This window comes from Notechis scutatus, chromosome 1 (genome assembly GCF_049901735.1).
Source record: "Notechis scutatus isolate UNSWTSFEM ecotype Mainland chromosome 1, rNotScu1.2, whole genome shotgun sequence".
NCBI classification, from domain to species: Eukaryota; Metazoa; Chordata; class Lepidosauria; order Squamata; family Elapidae; genus Notechis; species Notechis scutatus.
Window position 1 is genome coordinate 287,074,675 of NC_142009.1, and position 24,094 is coordinate 287,098,768.

The window sequence follows — 24,094 nt, forward strand, 5'->3', positions numbered from 1 at the left end:
ACAGTGTATCTCTTGGTTTATAATTCTGAAAGGTAGTAATATAGTATGTGTGTGGTCTGAGTATTTTTGGTAGACGTGATCTGCATTTAATCTGTGCAAAATTAATTCCCTAAGCTGCTGGCAGGCAGCATGTACTTGTTAATTATTCAGGTGGATGACAAATGCCGAGCAGAGGTTCTCGCAAAGGCAAAGTTTGTATGATGCATGTTTAGTAACTGATAGGCTTGACATTCTGTGGTGTCTTATTCAGTGCTAATCCTAATAAGCTGCCTGATGAGATGAACGCCCATCCTCCTGTCTTTTACAGAGAGAAAACAGAGATTTGAAAGAACTTCATTATAGCAATAAATCCCATACTTTCTGTTATTCCTGGTGAAAAGCGATCTTGTCCACATGAATAACAAAAAAGGAGGAATAAAGTCAGCTTTCCATTATGCGCTGAGTGCTGAAATGAATAGAAGAATGCAGAGCAAATGTCTTTTCTGTGAGCAAAGCAGAAAGTTTAATTTTATTGGGACACCTATTATTTTGTACTGTAATGTCTTTAATGTTCTTTCACAGAGAATGTAAACCAATTGATGTCTAGTTCTTTGAGAATTTTCATTTTGTAAATAGCGTTAATTCTTTACATATGCAGACCACTGTCCTTTCTCAAATATTAGATATGAGGTTTAATACTGAACAAATCAATTCAGAAATTGTCTGTCTCTTTGTCTGTCTCTGTCTCTCTGTCTCTATCTATCTATCATCTATCTATCTATCTATCTATCTATCTATCTATCTATCTATCTATCTATCTATCTATCTATCTACATTCGGTTCATAATAGAAAGGGAAAAATTAAGGTATGAATAAATGTATACAGCAGAGATTTTTAAATAATCCTTCAAATATATCTCCTGGCATTGGAATATTAATTCAGATTTAGAAAGAAAAACTGCATTGAGGAAAAATTGGTTCAGCTTGAATATGCATTTGTACTAGACAACCTGTGACATCTTGGGTCACCGTTTCAGAGGTATTTCTTACCAGATTCCTCAATGGGTTCAACAACTGCAGAACTTCAAATGTACTTCAATAGTTCTTAAAATTCAGTGAGATATAGAGACATGCATCTGCTTTGAAAATAGCTTGTGCTGAGCTGTATGGCACATAAAGAGCTGACCGCCTGAAATGTTTTATGACATTTTGTGTTATGTCATAAAATGCTTTATAAAATTTGCCAAATTTCAATTCTATGGGACACATAGGTTCCAGATTTTGGATGCCTCCTGTAAATCAGCCCATTTGAAATATCTTGTTTAAAAATCTGTTGCTCTACGGTACACTGTTTTGCCAGAGGTGGTATTCAGCAGGTTCTGACCAGTTCTGGAGAACCAACCGGTAGCAGAAATTTTGAGTAGTTCAGAGAACTGGCAAATACCACCTCTGACTGGCCCCGCCCCCATCTATTCTCTGCCTCCCGAGTCCCAGTTGATCGGCTGAGTCTTCTTCTGTTGCCCTGCACAGGAGAACGGAGCTGGAAAGCAGATTAGTGGGGTGGGGAGGGAACGGGGATTTTGCAGTAACCTTCACCCAGGAATGGGGAGGGAATGGGGATTTTGCAGTATCCTTCACTGGATTGGGGTAGGAATGGAGATTTTACAATATTCTTCCCCTGCCATGCCTGCCATGCCACGCCCACCAAGCTACACCACGTCCACCAAGCCACGCCCACAGAACTGGTAGTACAAAAATTTGAATCCCACCACTGTGTTTTGCCCAATTAAAAATTACGGACATGAGATATGTATATTTGTGTACACAGACACAAACACACACGCACACACACACACACACACACTGCTTTATAGACTGCATCACTCAGCAACAACTTTAACAAGTACATACTCTCCAATATATTGTAGAAACAATTAAGATTCAAATAATAAATGATAATAACCTCTTATTCTTTCAGTAATTATCTTAATATAAATTTATATTGAAGTAAGAAGATGAGAATAAGTAAATTAGAATCTCAAGATATCATTTTGGGAACACTAGTTAGACTTTACCTTAGCAGTTGACCAAATTTATCTTTTGATTAGGCATGTATGATATGATTTGACCAATAATTTAAAGCTGGTTCCAGATTAAGTTACAGCTTGAATTGTAGGGAGTTGTATTTCCTCTTTAAAGATTTTCTTTGCTCATCTTTCCAACAGAAAGTACAAATTGCTTTTTTGCAGCATAACCTTGTATACAAAAGTTATCTACTATTCAGAAAGAGTCTGATCTCTCTTGCATCCTCTAAGTTAGACTACTGCAATGTTTTATATGTGCATTTGTTAAACAATAGCCTATAGTATTTTTCCATAACAGAAAAGGTTATTCTAGGCTGCTTAGCTAGGCAGATAAGCTTACATTTTAAATTGCAACAGCATTGTTTGCTTATATTTATTTCCTGTCACATAAGTATTAAATCTTGTAAAAATATCTTTTTTTTTCAGATTAACCGAAGACAATTAATTACAGCAATAGCTAAATTTTACATTTTAGAAAGCAAATCAATATTTAAATTATAATTAATTATGGGCCACATTAATTATCTGATTGTTCTGTATCAGTCTTGATCAATTTATGCAAAACATATAGGACCATTTACTAAATAAGAGCATTGTATTTTTGAACATAATTTTTCATTCAATTAATAAGAGGTTTTTGAAAAATTTGTGCTGTGTTGTTCAACACAATATGTTTATAGAGATATATATCCTATTTTTTTAATGGGATTGCAGTCTAATTTAATCCTATATCAGAATTATATGCTCTATAATCAGTCTGATATTTGGATATCTGTTTGCATTTACCTGACACATGATTTTTCTGCTAAGTTATGCATTTCTTCAGAGGTCTGGTCTAAAATTGGAATTAAAAGAGTGAATCCTGGACAGTGCAAATCATCATTATAAAATCATAGAGTTGGAAAGAACTATTTAAGACATCAAATCCAACCTCCTATTCAGTGCAGGGATACTGATTGAAGCACCGCAGAGAAATGATCCTTTTGAATGGGAGAAATGATCTCCTTGGGTATGAGCCCTTGAAGCAGTCCAGGTCAGACTTCACAAATTTGACTGGAATTATACTTTATTGCATAACCTATAGAAACAGAATTTGAAAGCCTGAATGTGTTTTCACTTCCCTTCCTCTTATACCCCAGAAATTTAAGGTTTTTTTAAAATGCTTTTTCCCAGGCTGTCCAAAGTCATTTCTATGACACTCTACACTGCTTAAATGGTTCCATTATTGAACAATTAGTTTTTTTTATAATGTTCAGTTTGAATCTATCTTCATATATCTTAAATTAATCATTCCATGTTCTTCAATCTGGAATGAGAGAAAAGGACAGTTGAGCTTAGTCTATCACATTTTCTTTCAGTAATTTGAAGAGAGTTATTGTATCCCTAAATTTATCTTATTTTCACTGTTAAACATACAATTTGTGTCTGAAGAGATAGGTTTTAATCCTTGACCTTCTATGAAGCTATTCCAGTGTTTGTAAATCCTTTTCAAAGTGTGTTGCCTGGAACTGGATGCAGTACTTGAGGTGGTAAAATAGTAAAATAGAGTGCAGTTATTAGTTCCTGTACTTCAGAAACTATACTTCTGTTGTGGGAGTCTAAAATTTCAGTTGCTGTCTCTATAGCTTTGTTTATATTCAACTTGCAATTAACTACTATTCCAAGTTCTTTGTAAATACCATAAGTACTCCTTAACTTACAACTAGTTGCTTAATGATCATTGAAGCTAGATCAGACAACCCATCCTCTAAAACAGGGGTGTCAAAGTCACATTGTTATGGCATCGTCATGTGATGTATTGGGACTTTTCTCCCCTTTGCTAAATCGGGCATGGGCATGGTCAGCACGTGATGCATTGGCCTGTGGGCAGGAAGTTTTAACATCCCTGCTCTAAAGTTGTAACTCTGTCTCCTCCCCGCCCCCCCCCAAAAAACAACCATGTATACACTAGTCAAATGATCATATTTTGAGCACTTGGCAAAAGGTTCTTATATATGACCAATTTCTGAATCTGGTGATCACATGATTGCAATTTGCAACATTCCATGCCATTTTCTGGCAGAAAATGGCTATTGAATATGTTGGATTCACTTAACACAACCATGTGATTTGCTTAATAACTATGGGGACTCCCTTTCACATCTTAAAAATGGTTGAAGAAACCAAAGGCATATAGTGCATCAACTTATGACCACAACAACTTACGACCAAAATTCCATGCTGCATTGTGTTCATTAGTAGAGGACTACCTGAATTATTAAACCTACTATCCCAAGGCATTTGAATGTTGTTTCCTAAGTGAAGAACTTCATATGTAACTCTATAAATTAATTCAACTACATCTGAATAATGTATATTTGATCAACTTGTTTAAGAAGAATATGGGAAGGAAAAAGCCAGAGATTCCTTGGATCACGAGAGATGATATCAGAAAACCACCATTTTGTATTTAAGCATTTGTTCATTGAACAATTTCTTTTGGAAAACATTGTCCCATTTCATGTCCTGATCAAGATGTAACACTCCCCTCCCCCTTGTTCATATTCTTCATCCCTTGTAATCTTCAGATAATCAGTCTATTTCTCTATTCCAAGCTGGTGTTTCTGTTAAGAATGTGCTCCTGAATAACTTGCAGCCTGTGGGAGCTATTTTGTACATTATGCAAACATAAATCACTGTTTACCACCATATATAAACTTCACAGAAGTTGCAGCCAGTGACATCTTTGTATGATTTATACAAATTTTTGCAAACACATTTCTTTAATTGTTCTTTACCTTTTTATTGTTACATTTAAAAATGTGGTAAGAGTGGTACTTGACAAGAATAAATGTTCATATATTGCAGCATCCTTGGCCAATGAGCTGACCTTTAAAGTTTAATGAACAGAGAATATGACTTCTTATTTTTAGAGCAGCAGTTTCTCTAAACTATTTTACATATATTCATGAAATCTTTTTTGAAAAAAAAAAGAGTTATATATGAATATTTGAGTTTGACATCTCTTTTGTTCCAGTCATGCAGTTGTCTTTAGAAAGTTTATATAAAAATAACTTGCAGCCTGTGTCTGATGGGATCGTCAATTTGAGTTTTCTAGAGTAGATTGTGGGATATATTTACTTAGAAAATTATGTATAAATGGAAGGAATTTAAATGAGTTTATTAGAATATATTGTAACTTCTGATATCTCTTAATAAACTGATTAGGAAAAGGATGAGTTTCTAAGGATGTTTATAGAGAATGAGGTGAAATATTGAAGATTTAAAATATAGTTGTATGATAAGAGATAGTGATAAAATATTAACGTTATGTTTTTTATCTGGGACAGAAGTAAGGAGTTATTTTTCTTTTTAGTTTGCACTTCTTTTTTTTTATGTAATCTTTAATAAAATTATTATAAAGAAAAAGTAATAAAACTAACCATCCAGTATGTGACTAAGCAAGATGACAAACCTTGCATTTAAGCTAATTTGAACATAACCTAATTTAAAATAATTTGTAAAAATCCTTTCATTTAGTTTAATCACACTTTCTACTTGTGAAATGCTAAATTAGGACCATAAGGTAAGTTTTTAAACTCACATCCTCCGTTCCTTGTTTAGCAACTGCAAACTGTTTCTTAAAACAGAAGTGAAATGGTCACTAAGCAAGCATATGATTCAGAGATAGAGAAAAAAAGATGCTGTGAAGATTGCTGGTTGCGACTGTCTCATTTAGATCAAGTTTTCTCATGCAGCTGCACACGGTTATTCTCATTCTGGTGTGCTTTCTCATTAGGAGCACACAATTTGGTCATAAATGCATGTGTCAGTCAAATTGGGTTTTTTTCCCTTCAAATTACCATCATATTTGAAACCTGTCCCTAAATGACGTATTTGCCAAGAAGTAGTAGCCATATTTCCATCAGAGATTTTGAAATTCAGCCCAAGTTGGCTGATTATAAAATTACAAAAATAGTTTTAATTACAGACTATATCAGTCACTTTGGTTTATTGGGGGGAAAGTGAATGATAGCGCTGAGTGAACTATTGGGAGGTAAACTACAGTGAAGCAACTGAAATATTCATGTTATCCTACACTGCAGGCTAGGCAAAGCATAGTAATGAAAGCCTCCATATAACGTCAGAGGATGCATATGTGTGCATAAGACATTTGCTGCCAAAGCCTTTAGATTGCTTTCCTTTTTGTGAATCTGGGTGAAAGTTGTTTTAGACATAGATGTCAAGGGAGAGGCATACTAGTATCATGTTCAACCATTTAGAAAGTTAACTTTACCAAGTTTGATATTAGCTAATAGTCTTAAGTAATGGGTAGGTTTGGGATACTAGTACAGGTGGTCCTCAACTTATGACCACACAATTGAACCCCAAATTTCTGTTGTTAAGTGAGATACTTCTTAAGTGAGTTTTGCCCCATTTTACAACCATTTTTGCCTCAGTTGTTACGTGAATCACTGCCAATGATAAGTTAGTAACAGAGTTGTTAAGTGAATCGGGCTTCACCATTGACTTTGCTTGTCAGAAGATTGCAAAAAGTGATCCTGAGACAATGCAACGATCAAAAGTATGAGCCAGTTGCCAAGCATCTGAATTTTAATTACGTGATACCAGGATTGCTGCAATGGCTATGAGCCAGCTTAGCCTAGCTATTTCTTCCTTCTCCTTCAGTGTGAAAAATGGTCATGTCACTTTTGATGCCATTGTAACTTTGAACTGTTGTAAGTTGAGGACTATTGATATGATGTCAGTAATTTAGATGTATTTAGTGCCACATGGAGAAAATCTGATTGAAATCTTGTCTTTAAATAGATGCAAATATTTTTTAATACAACACACATTGTAGTTTAATAGTTCCTCTTGGCTTTCACTGTCTAATTTTTAATAGTTTAAAATGTTTGAGATCTGCTCTATGAAGCAATTAGATTTTTTTCACCATTATTTCACCATTAAAATCATTCTTGTTTCTGATATTGCTCTCCATTGCACCAATTTTAGGTGAGTTACAGTTTGTATATATATGAAGATAAAATAGTAGCATCCCTGTCCCTGAGCAGCACATAAGGGTATTCTGGTATTCATCCCTTACAGGATTCTTATCTTATAATGGAAACTGTTGATTATCTTTGACACATTCTGGGGGATGGGTGAAGAATCAGATGACTAAAGAGGTTAAATGTCTCTATCTTTGGAAAAAGGAGGTCTCTGGGAGTGAGAAACCAGTCAGCCTGACATCAATATCTGGGGAACTATAGGAACAGATTATGAAGTGATCTGTATGAATACACCTTGAAGACAAATGTGGCGAGTAAGTCATGAGGAATTTATCAAGAAAAGCTTGGCAGAATAAGCTTACATCATATTTTGATCAAGTAACTTCTTCAGTAGTTTGTGGGAATGTTGTGAACTCCAAAGCGTTTGACAAAGTACTTTGGAACTTTGTCAAATTAAAAGCTAGTTAAAAGAGGGCAGGATAGTATGCTTATTATCAGACTCAGAATCCTATTTAAAAGTACTAAGCAGCATTTAACCTCATTAAACTGAGGTATCAAGTGGGGTGCTGCAGGGTTTGTATTGAAACCCAGTAGTTTTCAAGATTTTCATCAATGGCGTAGATGGAGGAAATGAACATCAAATTTGAAAATGTCATAACACCGATGGGATCACTAAGAAGGAAAAATTCAATTTGATCATGACAGCTAGCATTGGACTGAAAAGAAATGCTCTGAAGTTATAGGATGGCAAATTCTAATTAAATATTAGAAAAAACAATAACAGCAGTTCAACAGGGGAACCAATTATTGAGGGTTTTTTGGGTGTATTTGTTCAAATAAAGTCTGGTTAGTCTTATCTCATAGGTGCTTTAATTGGAAATCCTGCACAAGACATGGGGTTGCACTCATACAATTCATGTCCTATATACACCAAAACTTGGGTAAGTAGATTCTCAGGTAGTCCTCACCTTAAAACCATTAATTTAGTGACTGTTTGAAGTTATAACAGTGCTAAATCAGTTCTCACACTTAAGACCATTGCAACATCCTTGCAAAGATATATTGCAATTCAGGTGCTTGTGATTCTATCATACAAACAGTCTTGGCATCCTGTGGTCACATGATCACCATTTGCAACCTTTCCAGTTGGCTTCTGACAGAGGAAGCCAGCAGGGGAGATCACAAAATGAGATACGTGATGTCTTTCTTAACAATTGCAGTAATTCACTTAACTGTGGCAAAAAGGGTTGTAAAATTGGGTGCCGTGACATAATGCCTCACTTAAATGATCGCACTACATAATGACTGCACCACATAATGATGAATTTTCCCAGGTCCTATTGTAATTGTAAGTCGAGGACTACCTATATTGTAGAAAAGCTATGAAGCTATTATGAAATAATTTAAAATGACTGCTAAGTATCTAATACTGGTGTAAACATTGAGATCTTGGGCCTGTTTTTACTGGGTGGAAGCGAACTTCCCTTTTGGAAGGGAAACCTGGTTCCCATCTATCTCTTGTTATGGTGACAGATTTAATATCGCCTGTTTTATTTATTTATTTATTATTTATTTATTTGATTTGTCAATCGCTTACAAGATAATAGATATAAGTATAAACATGAGTAAGAATACAGGAAATAGGTACGAATAAATGGGGACAATAGGACAGGAAGGGTAGGCAAGATGGTGCACTTATGCACGCCCCTTACAGACCTCTTAGGAATAGGGTGAGGTCAATAGTGGTTAGTTTGAGGTTAAAGAAGTGAGGGTTAGAGGATGTAACAACAGTCAGGTAGTGCATTCCAGGCATTAACCACTCTGTTGCTGAAGTTGTACTTTCTGCAATCAAGTTTGTATCTGCTGTGTGCTCTTGTATTGTTGTGGTTGAAGCTGAAATAGTCATTGACTGGTAGGACATTGTAGCAGATAATTTTCTGTGCTATGTTTACGTCTAACCATAGGCAGTGTAGTTCAAGGTTGTCCAAGCCCAAAATCTCAAGCCTGGTGATATAGGGCAGCAGTCACCAACCGGTGGCCGTGGCCCACCGGTGGGCTGTGAGAAAATTTTGGTGGGCCGCAGAGAAATCTCACCCCCAGAGTACCCCCACAAAGCAATTAATTCAGGCTGCGCAGAAACACAAGGCTGCGCCGCCCACACGGCCCACGGGAACCCTCCCCGCCCACTCACTCCTTACCCGGTAAACTTGCCTGCTAAATTGCTATTTTTCCTTTTTCCGACCATCTTCTGTTCTGCTGTGTCGGGAGATTTAGATTAGCTAGGAAGCAGGAAATGGTTGGATTTCACCAATACACCTACCAATAGTACGTTTCTGAACTTTAGGCATAGAGATCTTAGCTTGCGTACCATTTCTTCTGCAAATTATCACAAAATTCTTTCTGAAATTATTTTTGTTCAATCTTTAAGACACTCTTGTTTACCAGTTTCTTTCTCACTGCAGCCTACATGCAGAGATATGAAGGACAGCAGCCTGGCATAGACTTTGCTGATACAGTCACAAAATGTTGGGAGAGAAGAAATAGTGAAAAACCATTAGAGCGGGCATAGGCAGTCCTGATCCACTTCTATTTAGGCTACCCCTGGTGCACTGCAAGGACTTGTACATATTCTACTCCAGAATGTGGAGGCACTAGATTGACTATATCACAAGGGATGAAATTATTATAATTATTAGCTGCCAAATAACACAATTCCAACAGTGAAGTTTCACTGTGATCTGTTAGAAAACAAGGGTGTCAAACTTGCGGTGTCATGTTGTTGTCACGTGACATATTGTAACATTTTTCCCCTTCACAGAGCTGGGGTAGGTGTGGCATGTGCATGACGTCCAACTCGCAGGCCACCAGTTTGACACCTCTGTGCTAGAAGATAGACATGATTTGGCTCTAGAATCCTTCTGTTTTTAGAATCCCTCTGTTTTTCTTCTTGCTTATTTGCCACCTCTGTCTTGATTGAGTCATCTGCTGAGGATTACTTGTTCTTGGAGAAAAAGGAAAAGCAGTTGACCAAAAACATGGGAAGAGTCTAAAATGGTACCTAAAATTGAAAATGGCTAAGGATATGTTGTTTGAGCATGTTCTAGAAACAATCTATAAAGACATGATGCTATAAATTTAAATCATTTGAAATGAAGTTTAGTAGGAAGCTATCAGGAAAATTACAATTCTAATGTCTTTTGAAGAGGGAAAGTGGACAAGACTGTTAAGATAACAAGGCTGGTATTGTTTAATATTTAATTAAATATTTGTACACAGTTGTGTGTGTGTGTTGTGTGTGTGTGTGTGTGTGTGTGTGTGTGTGTTTACCAAGCCATACCAATTCTTCAGCTACAATGACCAATGCATTTTGCATGCCCCAATAATACCTGATAGAGAGAGTGTATTATTAAAGTGTTTTGCAAACTGTTGCAATGCCTATGGCAAAAAAATATCCCATTATTGTGAAGTCGAACTTTTGGTGTGGGTTTTTCTTTTCATGTTTAGACGAAATTTGCTAACCAGCACTTTTCTTCCACTGGTTCTAGTGCTGCTTCTTGAAGGGGCAAAATTGGCTCTTATCTTCTGTATGACTTCAGTTATTTTTAAGACCACCCAAGGTGAAAATGACTGGCACCATGTGGGGAACACCATACAAATTGCTTGGCAGACATGTGAATACTACTTCTGATAAGACTGAATGAGAGAAGATTGTACATTGCCTTCTAATGGCATAAATTGTGGCTAGGATGTCCTTGGCATATATTTTTGCAGGAATAAACTTATCCGTAGAAAAACCCAGGATCCTGTTCAGTCTTTTCAAAAGTGCTAGACAGGTAGATGCCCAGCAGTGTTCTTGTTGAAACTTTGAATGCTGGCTTTGTTTTTCATTTTGTAACATAGATGGTTTCATTCTGATAAGAACAGAGTTCAGCATTTGGATACAGACTACTATTGTGGCTTCTGAACAGCAAAGGAGTAGTTGTTCTGAGTGTGTAATTGTTGTTGAGAGCTCGGAGAAGAAAATAAAACCCCTCTGAAGAATTATATCAAATTAGAATAGAATTTAGTTATTACTGCAAGGAAAAAAGGACTCCAAATCATTCTCTGATTTACTGTTTTACACACACACACACACACACACACAATGGTGTGTTATATATGTATATAATATAGTATTATAAAAATTATTATAAAAATGAATTTTAGATGAAATGAAAGAGGTGTCCCAGAAGAAGAGAACACTGTCAGTGGCTAAGTAAATCTATCAAGCAGATAGATTAAGAAGTATTACATTTTAAAACTAGATTACTGGATTTAGAAGTTACAAAAGAAAAATGGTTTAAGGAGACATGCTATGACTGAATAAAGTCTAATTTACTTTTTTATTATCCCATGACCTAGATATATAAACAAGAGTAGGTAACTTTCCAAATTCAACTCCTTTCCCTTTATCCTTTTAAATAGAAAACATGCAGTAACTGGGAAGTAAGAATCGGAGTTTAGCTGTATTCCAGTATGGATTACAAAAATCCAGAATAGAATCAAGAAGCGTTTAAATTAGGATTAAGAAGTCTTTAAATTAGGATGAAGTGATAGAAGATTTATTTCATGAATTAATGTTACCCATAAGGAGAAAACTGAGAGTGAAGGCTTATCAGCATTTTGTGTTTAAGATTTTTTTTCTCAAAGAGAAGACTATACCTTATCATAGCAATTACAAAACAGCAGAACTAAGTTTGGTTACACAATTGGCATTGTATTTTCCTGAGTTATCTTTCTTTTGTGCAATTATAAATAATAATATGAGTGACAGCACTTCCACTTGACTAGATGTAGGTTTCTTTGAATTAGATTTTTTTTCTTTAGTGACATAATCACATTTTTCAATTTGATTGCATATGTGATTGTTCCCTTATTAATGATGATTATTATTCTAGTAGGATTAAGATTGGTTGTAAAACACAACAAAAAATAAAAAGGATATCAAAGGAGCAGATAATTGGCTTGTGAATTCCAATGATTACTTGCTAAAAAACATAAATCTTGACGTAGTCTTTAGAAATATTCTGAACTCAGATCTACAAGCGAAAATATCTATTCAACTAAATTTGCTTTCAAACAAAATATAATGGTAACATAAAACTGTAAGTATAAAAATCCTCTTCAAATAGATTGTAATTTTTTACTTCTTTACCTATATAGAAATTATATTATTTTATATGAAGAAGGTATAATAGCATATTAGATTTCAAAACTCTCTGTTGTATATTATTTCTGACAGTCTTTTTAAGGTCACTAAAATTCCAATAATTCAGTACAGAATTGAAGTTAATTCAAAAGAAAAATTTAATATACTGTGCTTACCTGCCAGTTTCAACATAATTTCATGGCACTGAAATAGTTTGACACATTGAAATATAAAGTGCATTTGTCGTATTTATCGCTAGATATTTTAGGTGATTACATCTAAAAAAATCAGTCAAAGTAAAACTTATGCTGGCCTGTATATGTTACATCAAAATCTTATTTGAAGCATGAAGCACAAACAACTCTTGGTAATGAAAAAAATTCTGCAGCTTGTTCTCTAATGATTCAACACAAAATGAATCTTATCTAGAATGTAAGTAATTATCAAATTAAAGATTGGCATCATATTTTGTTGAGACAATGCAAAATACTACTGTGTTTTCTGGGTTAGATCTCTCCTTTATTATTTTTGTAAATGCCTCAAAGTGGCAAACATGCTTAATACTATTTTCTACTTCAGTTTTTCTCACAATAACAACCCTATGAGGTACGTTGGACTAGTGGTATAACATTTTTAAAAATAGAATTTTATTATAAATTTCATCTACAGCATGTCACAGTAACCCTGTAAAACTTATTACAGTTGTTTTTGCCAATTACTTTGCTTTTGTGGCTCCCTGGATTATTGTGCATTTAATTCATTAGTTATTTTCATCTGAAGTAACTGAAACTTCAACTTCTAAGTAATTGTGTATGATTTTAAGGTGATGATAGTGATGTTGTCATTCAGGGTATGAACCTGGCATACACATTGACTCTACATTGAGAATTAACGTGATTAGCAATTAGTATAGCTTAAAAAGTTCTACCAGGTAGCTAATATGAATACCATGTGAATAATCTAATAGCCAATGAGAAAACAAATAAGTCCTAATTTGAAAAATGATGGAGCTCTCTTCATTTCCCTGCTAATGCCTTCTTCAAAGCCTTCAACAAATATTGCTGCTCTTGTCCACATTATTAAATCAGTGTCACATTGCATATTCTGTCCCTTTGCGGTGCATGTATTATACCATTACACACTTTGAAACAGTTGGGGAATATGCTTTCATTAATTTGACATTCCAAGAGTCCCTCTACTATCCCATGACCAACTCACTAAAATAGTATTGGTTACAAGCATAGTCACAATCTGAAGTCCTTTTGCCTGCAAAATTTATGCTGTTTTCATTTAGTATAATTTAAGATCCCTGTTTATGAGGTCAGATAAGATACGCTGGCTAGAGAAGACACTGCAATAGAATGTATGCACAATTCAATAATCATTTATCAACATCTATTCCAGAGTATAAAATTTTAAACTCTCTATCCTAGTGTTAAATTTCATTTCCACCATTGTACTGGAAATATAATTAAAATAAATTAAATTTTATAAATGAAGTCTACAAGGTAAGATATGTGCTAATTGACTGCCTGCAGAAGCATATTAAATTTTAAATAAGAGAGAGAAAGAGAGAGAGAACAGTCTCATGCTGAATTTTGTTAATAGTTGATATTTATCTACTTTTAATAAAATAATTAATAGTTAAAACATTTGGAATGTTAGATAATGAATATGTTATTAGAGCAATATTATAGATTTCTAAAATGTCTCATTGCCTCTTCCATATGTATACTGTAGTTCCTATATACATCTTGCAAAGCATCATGAAGAACTAGGAAGATTAGTTGAGAAGATCTTCTGGGTTCAATCCAATGAATTAATATTTAGGAGATTTTAGAACAAATAGAACTTAATCTAATTTTAGTAGTAGTTCTGGTGAAGTGGTCTATATTGTTATAATCTTTTTGGTTCAGTTCTTTTAGTAGAGAGTTTGGAATTGATTAGAGGAGTAATTATAAAGAAATACAATTTTTGAATGTAATTCCCACTGCTACCTGTTATATATCAACACTTTAATTTGCCACTTTTTCTAGAAAAAGAAAAATGTAAACATTGTTTAGCTGTTTAGATAAGCAGCACATGAAAAAGCATGTTCAAGCACTTGGCATTATAGTTTATATTAGCAAATGATTTGTAGCATATACTAGATGAAAAAGCACTACAAATTCATGGTCAGCTTGGAGTAAATGAAACTTGTGGTAGGATTGTCATATCAATGCAATTTTTAATTCAAATGTTTCTGGAACTGTGTGATAGCCTTCTCCAACACAAAACCATTGTTTGAATTTCTGGATCCTATAGTTCCTCAGATTCACAACCACCCTGGCCATACTGGCTGGGAATATTGGGAATTGTAGTCACAACATACATGAACATAACCATTTTTCCATGGGAAATAAAGCATTTTTCCGAAGTAATTGTTAATCTACTCTTGAGAAATTTTCCAACACTGTACATTTTATGAAAGTATATTATATAACAGTTTTCCTTCAGAACCCAGCATTATTTTTATTAAAAAATGTATGTTCTTCCCTACAATTATTGCTTTGTGTACCAGGCTGTTAAATTGTTTGCATTTTGTGCTAAAGATGTTTTGCTGACCTTTCATATTTTCTGAGTTTCTTAGAAAAATTCCTCATATTTAGCATTGAAATCCAGTTTTATTTAATTGTTATGAGAGAGGGTTGGTTACCCTCCCCATTGGCAAAACAGTTCCTTTGATTTTTTTTTTTTTAAATATGTCAGTGTCTGGGTTATAAGCATTTTCTTGGCTACTTTTAAAAAGGAAATCTTCATAGAAAGGGAAATAAAATAGAAGAATTTGCATAACAGCTCAGTAATTTAGCCTATTTGCTACTTTTTTTGTAGGAGTTACAATCATTTGGTGTTTTTATATTCATAATTATATGCATAATTTATGTGCAATCACAGTTATGCAAAAGCACAGGAAAATAAGAATCTGCTGCTTTCATTTGCAGTTGCTTGGAAATAGGCTTGAATGAAACTTTCAAACAAAAGTTGCTGGACCTTTTTGCAGAAAATAAGTCCAGAAGGCTGAGCTTAATATAACATGTGGCAGGTGGCCTGCATTTGCCTGGAGAATTCCTCTCGGGCAAGACAGCTCAGCAAACACATAAATCCTTTTTTCTGTTATCTAGTAGCTCATTTAGTTGCCATGGGGATCTTATTTATGCAGCAGCTCCTCTCCAGTTTGGTTTGTGCCTAAAGTTTAACTGTACAGCTGTTATGGTAAATGATACATGGCAATATTTTTTAAACACTGACTCTTTGAACACCTTCCTACTGACTTTTGCTTTTAAGATATCAAAATGTCTATCTGATCATAATGAAGTATTGTTTGCCAGAAAGCTTCACATGTTAACTTAAAGTAACTGCTGATTACATCACATAATTTGTAACTTGGTTAGGAAAAGAAACTTTTTAAAATGTATTTTGAGATAAAATCATCTTATAGATGAGACAATTTAGTTTGAAATAAAGCAAATCCCAGTTTTCTCTATATGGAAGGCCAAAAACGTTTCCAGACAGGCATGCTGAATCCAACTATATCTTATGTCCGGCCATCCATCCATCCATCCATCCATCCATCCATCCATCCATCCAGAACTGTTCAGCACAGGACTTCAGATTCAATCTCTGAAAAGTGCTTCAGGGCATGAGCATGAAACATCAAACCTCTCCCCAATAGAAGCCATACATTTAAACTTTTACTGTGTGTTCTCAAGAAATGGTTGCATGCATTGCTTTAAGGTATTACATACTTTGAAGCACCATTTGGATCTGAAGCATTTTACAAACCTCGATATCCTATATCTAAATAAACAAAAGTTTGTTAGTATTTAAATGTTCATTCTCCACCTCTGCATTTTGGAAGATTGCGTAGTTGGGAAGCCAGTTTCATTGGCATGTTAACAAAATTTCCTTGACACAAATATTTATTTGCATGTCCTTGTTTCACATGTTACATTCTTGCTGTGGAAAATAATTATGTTTCTTGCATTAATTGTATTGCTTGGAACTCTCCTTAGCACAAATAGTAAACCCTTGTTGTTTAACCTTGCTATTTTGAATTATTATGAAAAAGTTACATGTCAATAGTAGAAGCTTTCAAATTATTGTAATGCAGAATTAATTGAGGAATTAATTACTTTGAATTTAAAGTGTAGAATTTCCATATGGTGGGAATAGAGAGTCTGTTTGCCTACTTCAAATCACTGACACATTTGAAAAGCAAATCTGCCTTTTTTAGGTAAAGGATGCCTTTCAAAAATAAGATTGTGTCAGCTGTGTTTTAGTCCATGTCTTTAATGATGAAATTGTAAAATACATCATTTGTCAGAGGCCCATTCCTTCTTTTAGATCCTCTCTTTAGACAGATGGAAGATCAGCAGAGTCAACTTCTTGTTGACTTTGATGACTTTCAAAGCATAAACTGAGCTGTCTATCTGTAAGAAGAGCAAAGAGCTTCTGTACTCTGGCCATATAAGTCATGTTTCTAGATTTTGCCAGATTCTGGACATTCATTACTTCTTTAAACAGTAATCTGGACTTAATTTCATTTTGCTGACTCAGACAAAACATATTATTTCCACTTCTTCTGTGAAGATTCCAACCTTCCATTGGCATAACTAAGGGAAAGTCACAATTGGGATTAACAAGCAGTAATAATGAGCGTAATAAGTCAGTTTTCTGGAAATGGAAATTTTTACCCTAACGTGAATCTAAAAGCTGCCACTGGTAATAATGGAAAAACTACACTTTCAGCATTGAGCAGTTTTTCTTCTCATCTAAACGCAACTTTGTGTGGAAACACCCCCCTCCCAATGATCCCATCGATTAATTAAGGTAGCAATGAGGTCTTACCCATTAACTTCTTGAATCCAAGTTTATCTAGAGACAAAATTGGTTCAATTTTTACACTTAATAGAGAAAAGAATTGGTTAAACAGAGTGCCTTAACAATAGAGTCCTAAGATGGGAAAGAGATGTTTGTGTCTTGTTTGATGGGTTCATTGATTTAAAGATGAAAAAAATAAAGCTTTCAAAGGCAATTGTACTGCTGTGCTGGCTTATGATATAATCATTTTATGAGTCTAGCCTTAATCTAGTATGGTTGCTTAACAGCTTATTCATTATGTTCGAGAAAAGCTGTGAACATGTTTTAAATAATTCTACAACTATGACCACGAAAAAATTTTCTGTAAAATTTCACATCCTTAAAATCTGTTAAGATTGCTAGAACTTTCTTTAAAGGCTGGAACTTATCCCACTGTATGAACATAACTATGCAGATTTATCTAGTTCATACATGTCAAATCCTAAGCTTTTCAGAACAAAGAATAGGACTGGATTACATTACTCTAGAAAATACATATTGTTCAAAAACGAGTTGGAGATAGAGGAGCTTGGATAAAAATACAGAGTGTAGCACAGAATTTAAGTTGAAATGAAAGCAGTAATAATAATTCTGTTCTTACTAACTACTATAAATTAAATAAATGGCATTATATCTAAGTAAACCTACAGCTGATCATGTGTTCAAGAGGATGTTTTAATTAATCTTTAGAGTGCCAGACTGGTCTGTGCTTTTCAGAATATTCTGAATTATTTTACTATTGTGTTTCATGCAAAAAATAAAAATATTTTATCAAAAGGTTTCAACAACTGTTTTTATGGAGCTGTTTTTAATTATTATATGTTCTAAATGTCACTTTTTAATTCTTTGTTTTTAATCTTGTGTATTTTTAATGATTCATTCCCCTTGTTTTGGTAACTTGCTCTGGATACTAATAAGTAAGAATGTTCCTGTGATTTCTCGAATTACTTAAATAAATCTGTTATTCTTTTCATACCGTTTCCTTGTTTGTCTATGCTTTGAGTTCAGATATACCTTTTTATCTCTTCTAACCTGTCCCTGGAAATTTGTATTAAGTTATCAAGTTTTCCTACATCTTTTTTGTTTTGTTTTGTTTTGGTTTGGTTTGGGGTTTTTTGTTTTTTGTTTGCCAATCTTCTGTCTTCAGCTTTTTCTGTGGCTTTATTTAATAGCTAGAATGTGCTTTTCATTTCTTTCTGGCTTTTGTTAACTCTTTTCATCTTCCTCTTTTACAATCATTTTAGCTTCCGACAATTTTGGGGAAACTGTTTAGTAGGCTGAACTCTTTGAATCTGTCTCTACCTCAGTTTGATATTATTCTGAAATGGGTTTGGGTTCTAATCTAACTGGGATAGAATTTTTTCAGTCTGATATCTTTTTTCTCCCCTATGATTAGTAGCTGATGGTGTGATCCATAGCCAGTAGCCAGCAGTATGTTGCTATAAGCATGAAGCTTTTACATCTGTTGCTACTTAAAATGTAGTATGTTTAATTACAGTGTTGTTTATTTGGAGATATCCAAGGCCATTTTTTACACTGTTGAAATAATGTGTAAGTAATCTGTAGAGAAATCTATCAGGAGTCCTGCACATTGTGGACTTTTCCAACTGTTTTCAACACAGATTCCTCTCAAGGTTTTTCATTAAATTTGCCAATAATTATTAGGCCATCCTTCTTCGGTGTTTGATCTATTTTATTTTTCATTGTAATCTTCCATGAACTTCATCAATCATTTCTTCAGTATCTGTCATTTAGTATGTATACATCTATAATCGTGAAATTGAATGGCTGTTCTTGAATATTGGGCACAATTATTCTATTAGTGATTGGGTTATATCCCATTACACATGCAGTGATATATTTTGAGATGATAATTCCTATCCCATTTCTTTTGTGAGTTTTATTTCCAGAATATAAATTTTTGAATTCATCTGATTGAAAATGTCCATTTTTATTCACTTTCTTTTGGAATTACTGCCCTATTCAGTGTCATTTCTATTTTAAAAGTTTATAATACAGATATTCCCATCCTAATTGATTTAATGAGATCCAAGCCTTTTTTTTTTTTTGCTCTAACTTCAAAAGTGGATTTCTCAATGCTTTTGACCATGTCACTTCATATTAAATAGCTTATTTGATAAAACCCAATATCCAATATTTGTCATTTGGGTTCACTTCCATGAGTTTTCTTTATATATGCGAAGAAAGTAGCAAATCAGCAAAATTATTCCGATTCACTTTGTTCATCAAGAAAGAGTGAGAGACTAAAGATCCATCTTCAGCAGATTGGGCTCATCCTAGGAGCCATTATCATTTTTATCTCAAGCTGACCATGTGATGAATCAAACAACATTTTATGAATAGTGTGGCAAGATCAGCACACTTTAGCATGATCAAATAATTGATCAGTTTGAAACAAAATGATTATGATGGACAAATATTAGGGCTCTTGAATATATTTATAATTCACTTATAAATAGCTGAAGAGAAATAGCTGAAAAGATTTCCCATTCTCTCTTGCCTTTTTAATAGGCAGCAAACACATTCTTTGGAATCTAATTTAGCTGAAGCAAAGGAACTTTATAACTGAAAAATGTATATAGCACAATGTATAATTATAATTACCAGGATGAAAGGGGTACTCTTTGACAGATACACTGAGGATGAAACTACCAATGGCTATGAGTCCTATTGCTATTTTATTGCCACTAATATCAGAAGCAATTAAGCTATTCAATATCAGTTGCTGGGAAATACAAGTAGGAAAGTATAGGCCTCTGAATAATATTTGCTTAATCAGTATGTGAATATTATTGAAAATACGTTCTTGGTTTGATTCGATTTGTCTTGCAATATTATGTTAAAATAAGATTGGATAAATTCATAAAAGTGATTCATTTGTGGGAAATGTAAGAAAATGATCTTACATTTTCCTGTAAGATTCTATATGCTTTTATGGTCATTCTTAATGCAGGTGAATTATTATTGTTTTAAGTTCCAGGCTGAAAACTTGATTACATGAAATAAATGTCATAATCTAGTTACTGCAGAATTTCAAATAGATTAGATTTCTTTTGCCCACAGTTAGGATTTTTATAAGAGGAGCTAAAAGAACTGTTATAATAATTTTAATAGTAGAGAATATTTGTAGCTCAGGGTTGAACTGTGAACTTCTTGGTGCTCTCTGAGCTTGTAGCTGACATTGATGATGTTACCTAATTTAGGGAATGAAATGTCTATAAGCAAATAACCAATTTTAAAGAGCACCAATAATCTATATGATGAATCTTTGCTTATTCAAGTGCTTTTATTTGAATATCAGTGTTCAGCAAATAATTAAGGTCAACAGTATACCTGTTGTATACAGGGCACCTGCTAGATAGATCTCCAAAACATTTCAAATTCAGGTTCTAGCTTTTTCTTTCATAAAATGATGGTTGCAAATTTTCACTGCTGAGACACAAACTCTTCCTCTTTTATATATATGTGTGTAACAGTACTGTGCACATACTGAAGTGACAGAGCTTATATTGCAACACAGCTTTTGTGACTTCATCCTTTGTGAGCCTCTGTGTATAGTTTATTCTTGATATGCTTATTTGGGAGAAAGTTTCAGGGTAACTTTCTGAATAGACAAGTCTATGTGTGTGTAACAAGAAATTAAACCAAACAATTGTAATCTCATGTTTTCTTGAAATCAAAACTAAAATAACATTGGAACCAGAAGATTATTGTGATATCCTGTCTGTTAATTTGAAAATTAATTAGTTTTCAGTCATAATATATGAAAATCAATCTTTTGTTGGACATTTTTCCCTAGACATTGTCATTTGTTTTAATTCCTTATAGATAAATTCAAAGGTTGTAGGGAAATTAATAACTTAAAAGTTTAGTGAGTTTTAGTTAATTTTCAGGTTACTTGATTTTAACACAGTTTAAGTCCCAGTAACTCTTTTTTGGATTTGTGCCACTGAGAAGAGATAGAGTTCTAGAAATGATTTCACTAAAGAATTAAGACATTGTTGGTTGTCAAAAACTGCAAAGAATTCCTTATGGTCTTCCAAATGATCCATTATTTTTCAGTAGCTGAACTTTTAAATAGAAACATGTATTCTTGGCACTATTCAGATGATATAGAAGGCATTTAAAATACAGTGATACCATTTGAAACTAATTAAAATTGGTATTTGACACATTTTGATGTAAAAATTTTGCTCCAGTACCCAACATATGTTTAGTACTCAACACACAACCTAGAACTTGTCCATGTCAATTACCTCATGACTAATACATTATTCCTTATTGGAAAAATTTGTTTGGTACTTGTCATTTTTGTTGTACCTTCCAGAACTAATTAACGACAAGTACCAAGGTACCATGGGAGTCATCATCGCTGTTCTTGTGTCAGGTCCCCTTCCAGTCCTAAACCTTCTATTAGTGTCTGCTCTTTTCATCTAGTGCCTGCTTGACCCTGAGTTCCCTATCCATGACTCCCATCTTGCCTTGTCTACTTTTTGCCCTCTCCTAGGGACTACTACTACTGATTCACCAGTCTACCTGCTTGACAGTGGTAATTGCCTCACCCAGAAACTAATGCCTGATGGACCCTTCCAACATGGGCCAGCTGCCAGCCTCAATCTCCCAGTGTAGGTAGGCAATCAATGTTATCCATGTTACAAGAGTTTCCTAAACTGAGCCTTTCTACTTAGAATGGGTGATAATTAGATCCTAGTACTGGGAAGATCATGAGAGGGTTGAAAATGCCATAAAGACTTTGGGGCTGTCTCAGGGCCCCAAATGCTTCATGGGCATACTTGTTCTGTGGCAAAAGAAATCTAGGGACCTTTAGGAGTTAGGTGAAACTTTTTAACAACTGAATTCAGTATATGATAATGATTAATAAGCATTTATTCTCAAAGAAAGTATTATATATGTTTTCATATTTAAATATATGAAGCTATATTGTGTACAAGTTGGATTTGATTCTCTTCTCATATTTTGAATAACAGTGGTTGTTCCAGAATCTCAAAAAGATCACTTGCTGCTGAATTTCAGTAACTTGAGCTTCTCGTAGAATGTTATATAAGTTTGTCATGTGCTTTCCTCCAAGCAGTCATCAGGAGAAGTTATCCTCCAAGTATTCAATATTATGGGTTCTTTTCCTATATCTGTTACCATAAAAAATAAATCTTCCAAATTACTTCAAGATGGGGATAAAATTGAAGATAAATCCTTATAGCTGTGCAATAGATTTGTAAATTATATAGTCATTACTTAGAATTTTAAGGCTACATATTTAAATTATGAATTATAAATTATATTTATGTCATTGTGAGGTTTTGTCTCTGCATTTCTTTCATTCTTGTAATTTTTCTTTAGTGAGATACAGAGATACAATGTTCTTTGATTTGTGTTTTTGATGAGATACACATTTTGTCTTTCAGAAAAGAGAAATTTTGCTTACAATAAGAGTTATAGTTAAATCTGAATTCTGGATTACACTATTAAATATAGCTAATTATTTAAAAGATTGTGGAATATCTTTTGACTCTCACCATTTAGAATCAGGATTTTTGACTTGCATTTGTGACTTTTTAATTCTTTTTCAACAATATTCTGTTTTTAGACAGTCAAGTCCAGCACATTTGAAATAATATTTGTTTGTCTTTATATTCTAATCATTGGGAATTTATTTTGCTTTTTCATCCTTTTCCAGATCACATTAATATAGTAGATTGTTCCTAAAGGTTTTATAATGGCAAAATAATACTTTCAATATGACAATTTACCTTAAACATTTGTATTTTATCCACTTGAGTGAAAATAGCTTATTTTGAACAGACACTTAAAGGCACTTTTTTAAAATCAAGAATAGTGTTAAAACTTAGTATTGCTTCAGCATGGTAGAGTATATATTCTGGCAGACAAAGAATTATTTCTCAATAGAGGTTTTTCATTTAGTGAGTCTGTTCCAAATATTATATAAAGTGAAAGCAAGTTATAATCTTAAGTATGGTCAAGGTGATTTTTGGGCAGATTCAGTAATTTTTCAAGCACTGAGAACATACTGAATGATTTCAATTATCCATATAAAATGAATAAATATACAGTACATTTCAAAATATCTTTATTTAAATGTTCTAGGGGCAGTTATCTAGGGTATCAGTTGATAGCCATTGATTCAATCTTTGCGAATTGTATGTGCATGTTGTAATATGTGTGATATGGGACCTAGTGTGATATTTAACTGTTGTTGAACCAACTGGAACAATAAAAATAATCAGGGAACACCAGCAAAGTCATACTTGTTTTTTTTTAAAAAAAGATTTGACAAAAATACAGGCTGGAGAGTTCTGGGAGTCCTCATATCTAAAAGTTAAAGTTTTCATATCTTAAAGTTACTAAGCTGGAAAAACTAGCTGTTATTAGAAAGTGACATGCTCCATAAGTCATTTCCATTTTATTTACAGCTGACATTATTGTTGATTTGTCCTTTTACTTTTTATAACTGACATGGCAAAGCTATGTTTCCAGAGAACACAGAACTACCTTCAAGTGACCAGGTTTTGTGTTTTCCCATGTTTCTGGATCACATCTTCACTATTGGAAGCCAATTAACCTTTATCTACAGAAGTGCCTATGGCCATATAGGAAGGATCTATACTTGGAGACTAAAACATATGAAGAACAGTTACAGGAACTGGGGTTGGCTAGTCTAGTGAAGAGAAGGACCAGGGGAGACATGATAGCGGCCTTCCAATATTTGAGGGGCTGCCACAGGGAGGAAGGGGTCAAGCTATTTTCTAAAGCGCCTGTAGGCCAGACAAGGAATAATGGATGGAAACACTGAACAAGGAGATATTTAATCTGGAAATAAGGAGAAACTTTCTGACAGTGAGAACGATCAACCAATGGGACAGTTTGCCATCAGAAGTTGTGGGAGCGCCATCACT

At 33.9% G+C, this 24,094-nt stretch overlaps 1 protein-coding gene and 1 long non-coding RNA gene across 15 annotated transcripts in view; one reads left to right on the forward strand and one right to left on the reverse strand.

Annotated features, from left to right (window-relative positions):
- NPAS3 (neuronal PAS domain protein 3) overlaps positions 1–24,094 on the forward strand; it is a 783,057-nt gene that overhangs the window by 169,116 nt on the left and 589,847 nt on the right. For 2 of the 14 annotated variants that reach the window (XM_087951812.1, XM_087951815.1), the window contains exon 1: positions 21,573–21,791. The exons of the other annotated variants lie outside the window; for them this stretch is intronic. In XM_087951812.1, coding sequence (XP_087807938.1) covers positions 21,742–21,791 — 50 coding nt within the window. In that variant the 5' untranslated portion in view covers positions 21,573–21,741. Of the gene's footprint in view, positions 1–21,572; positions 21,792–24,094 lie in introns of those variants that run through there. 14 annotated transcript variants of the gene reach the window in all.
- The window catches only part of LOC148133420 (uncharacterized), a 356,457-nt gene that overhangs the window by 18,457 nt on the left and 313,906 nt on the right, over positions 1–24,094 (reverse strand). The gene's annotated exons all lie outside the window — the stretch shown is intronic.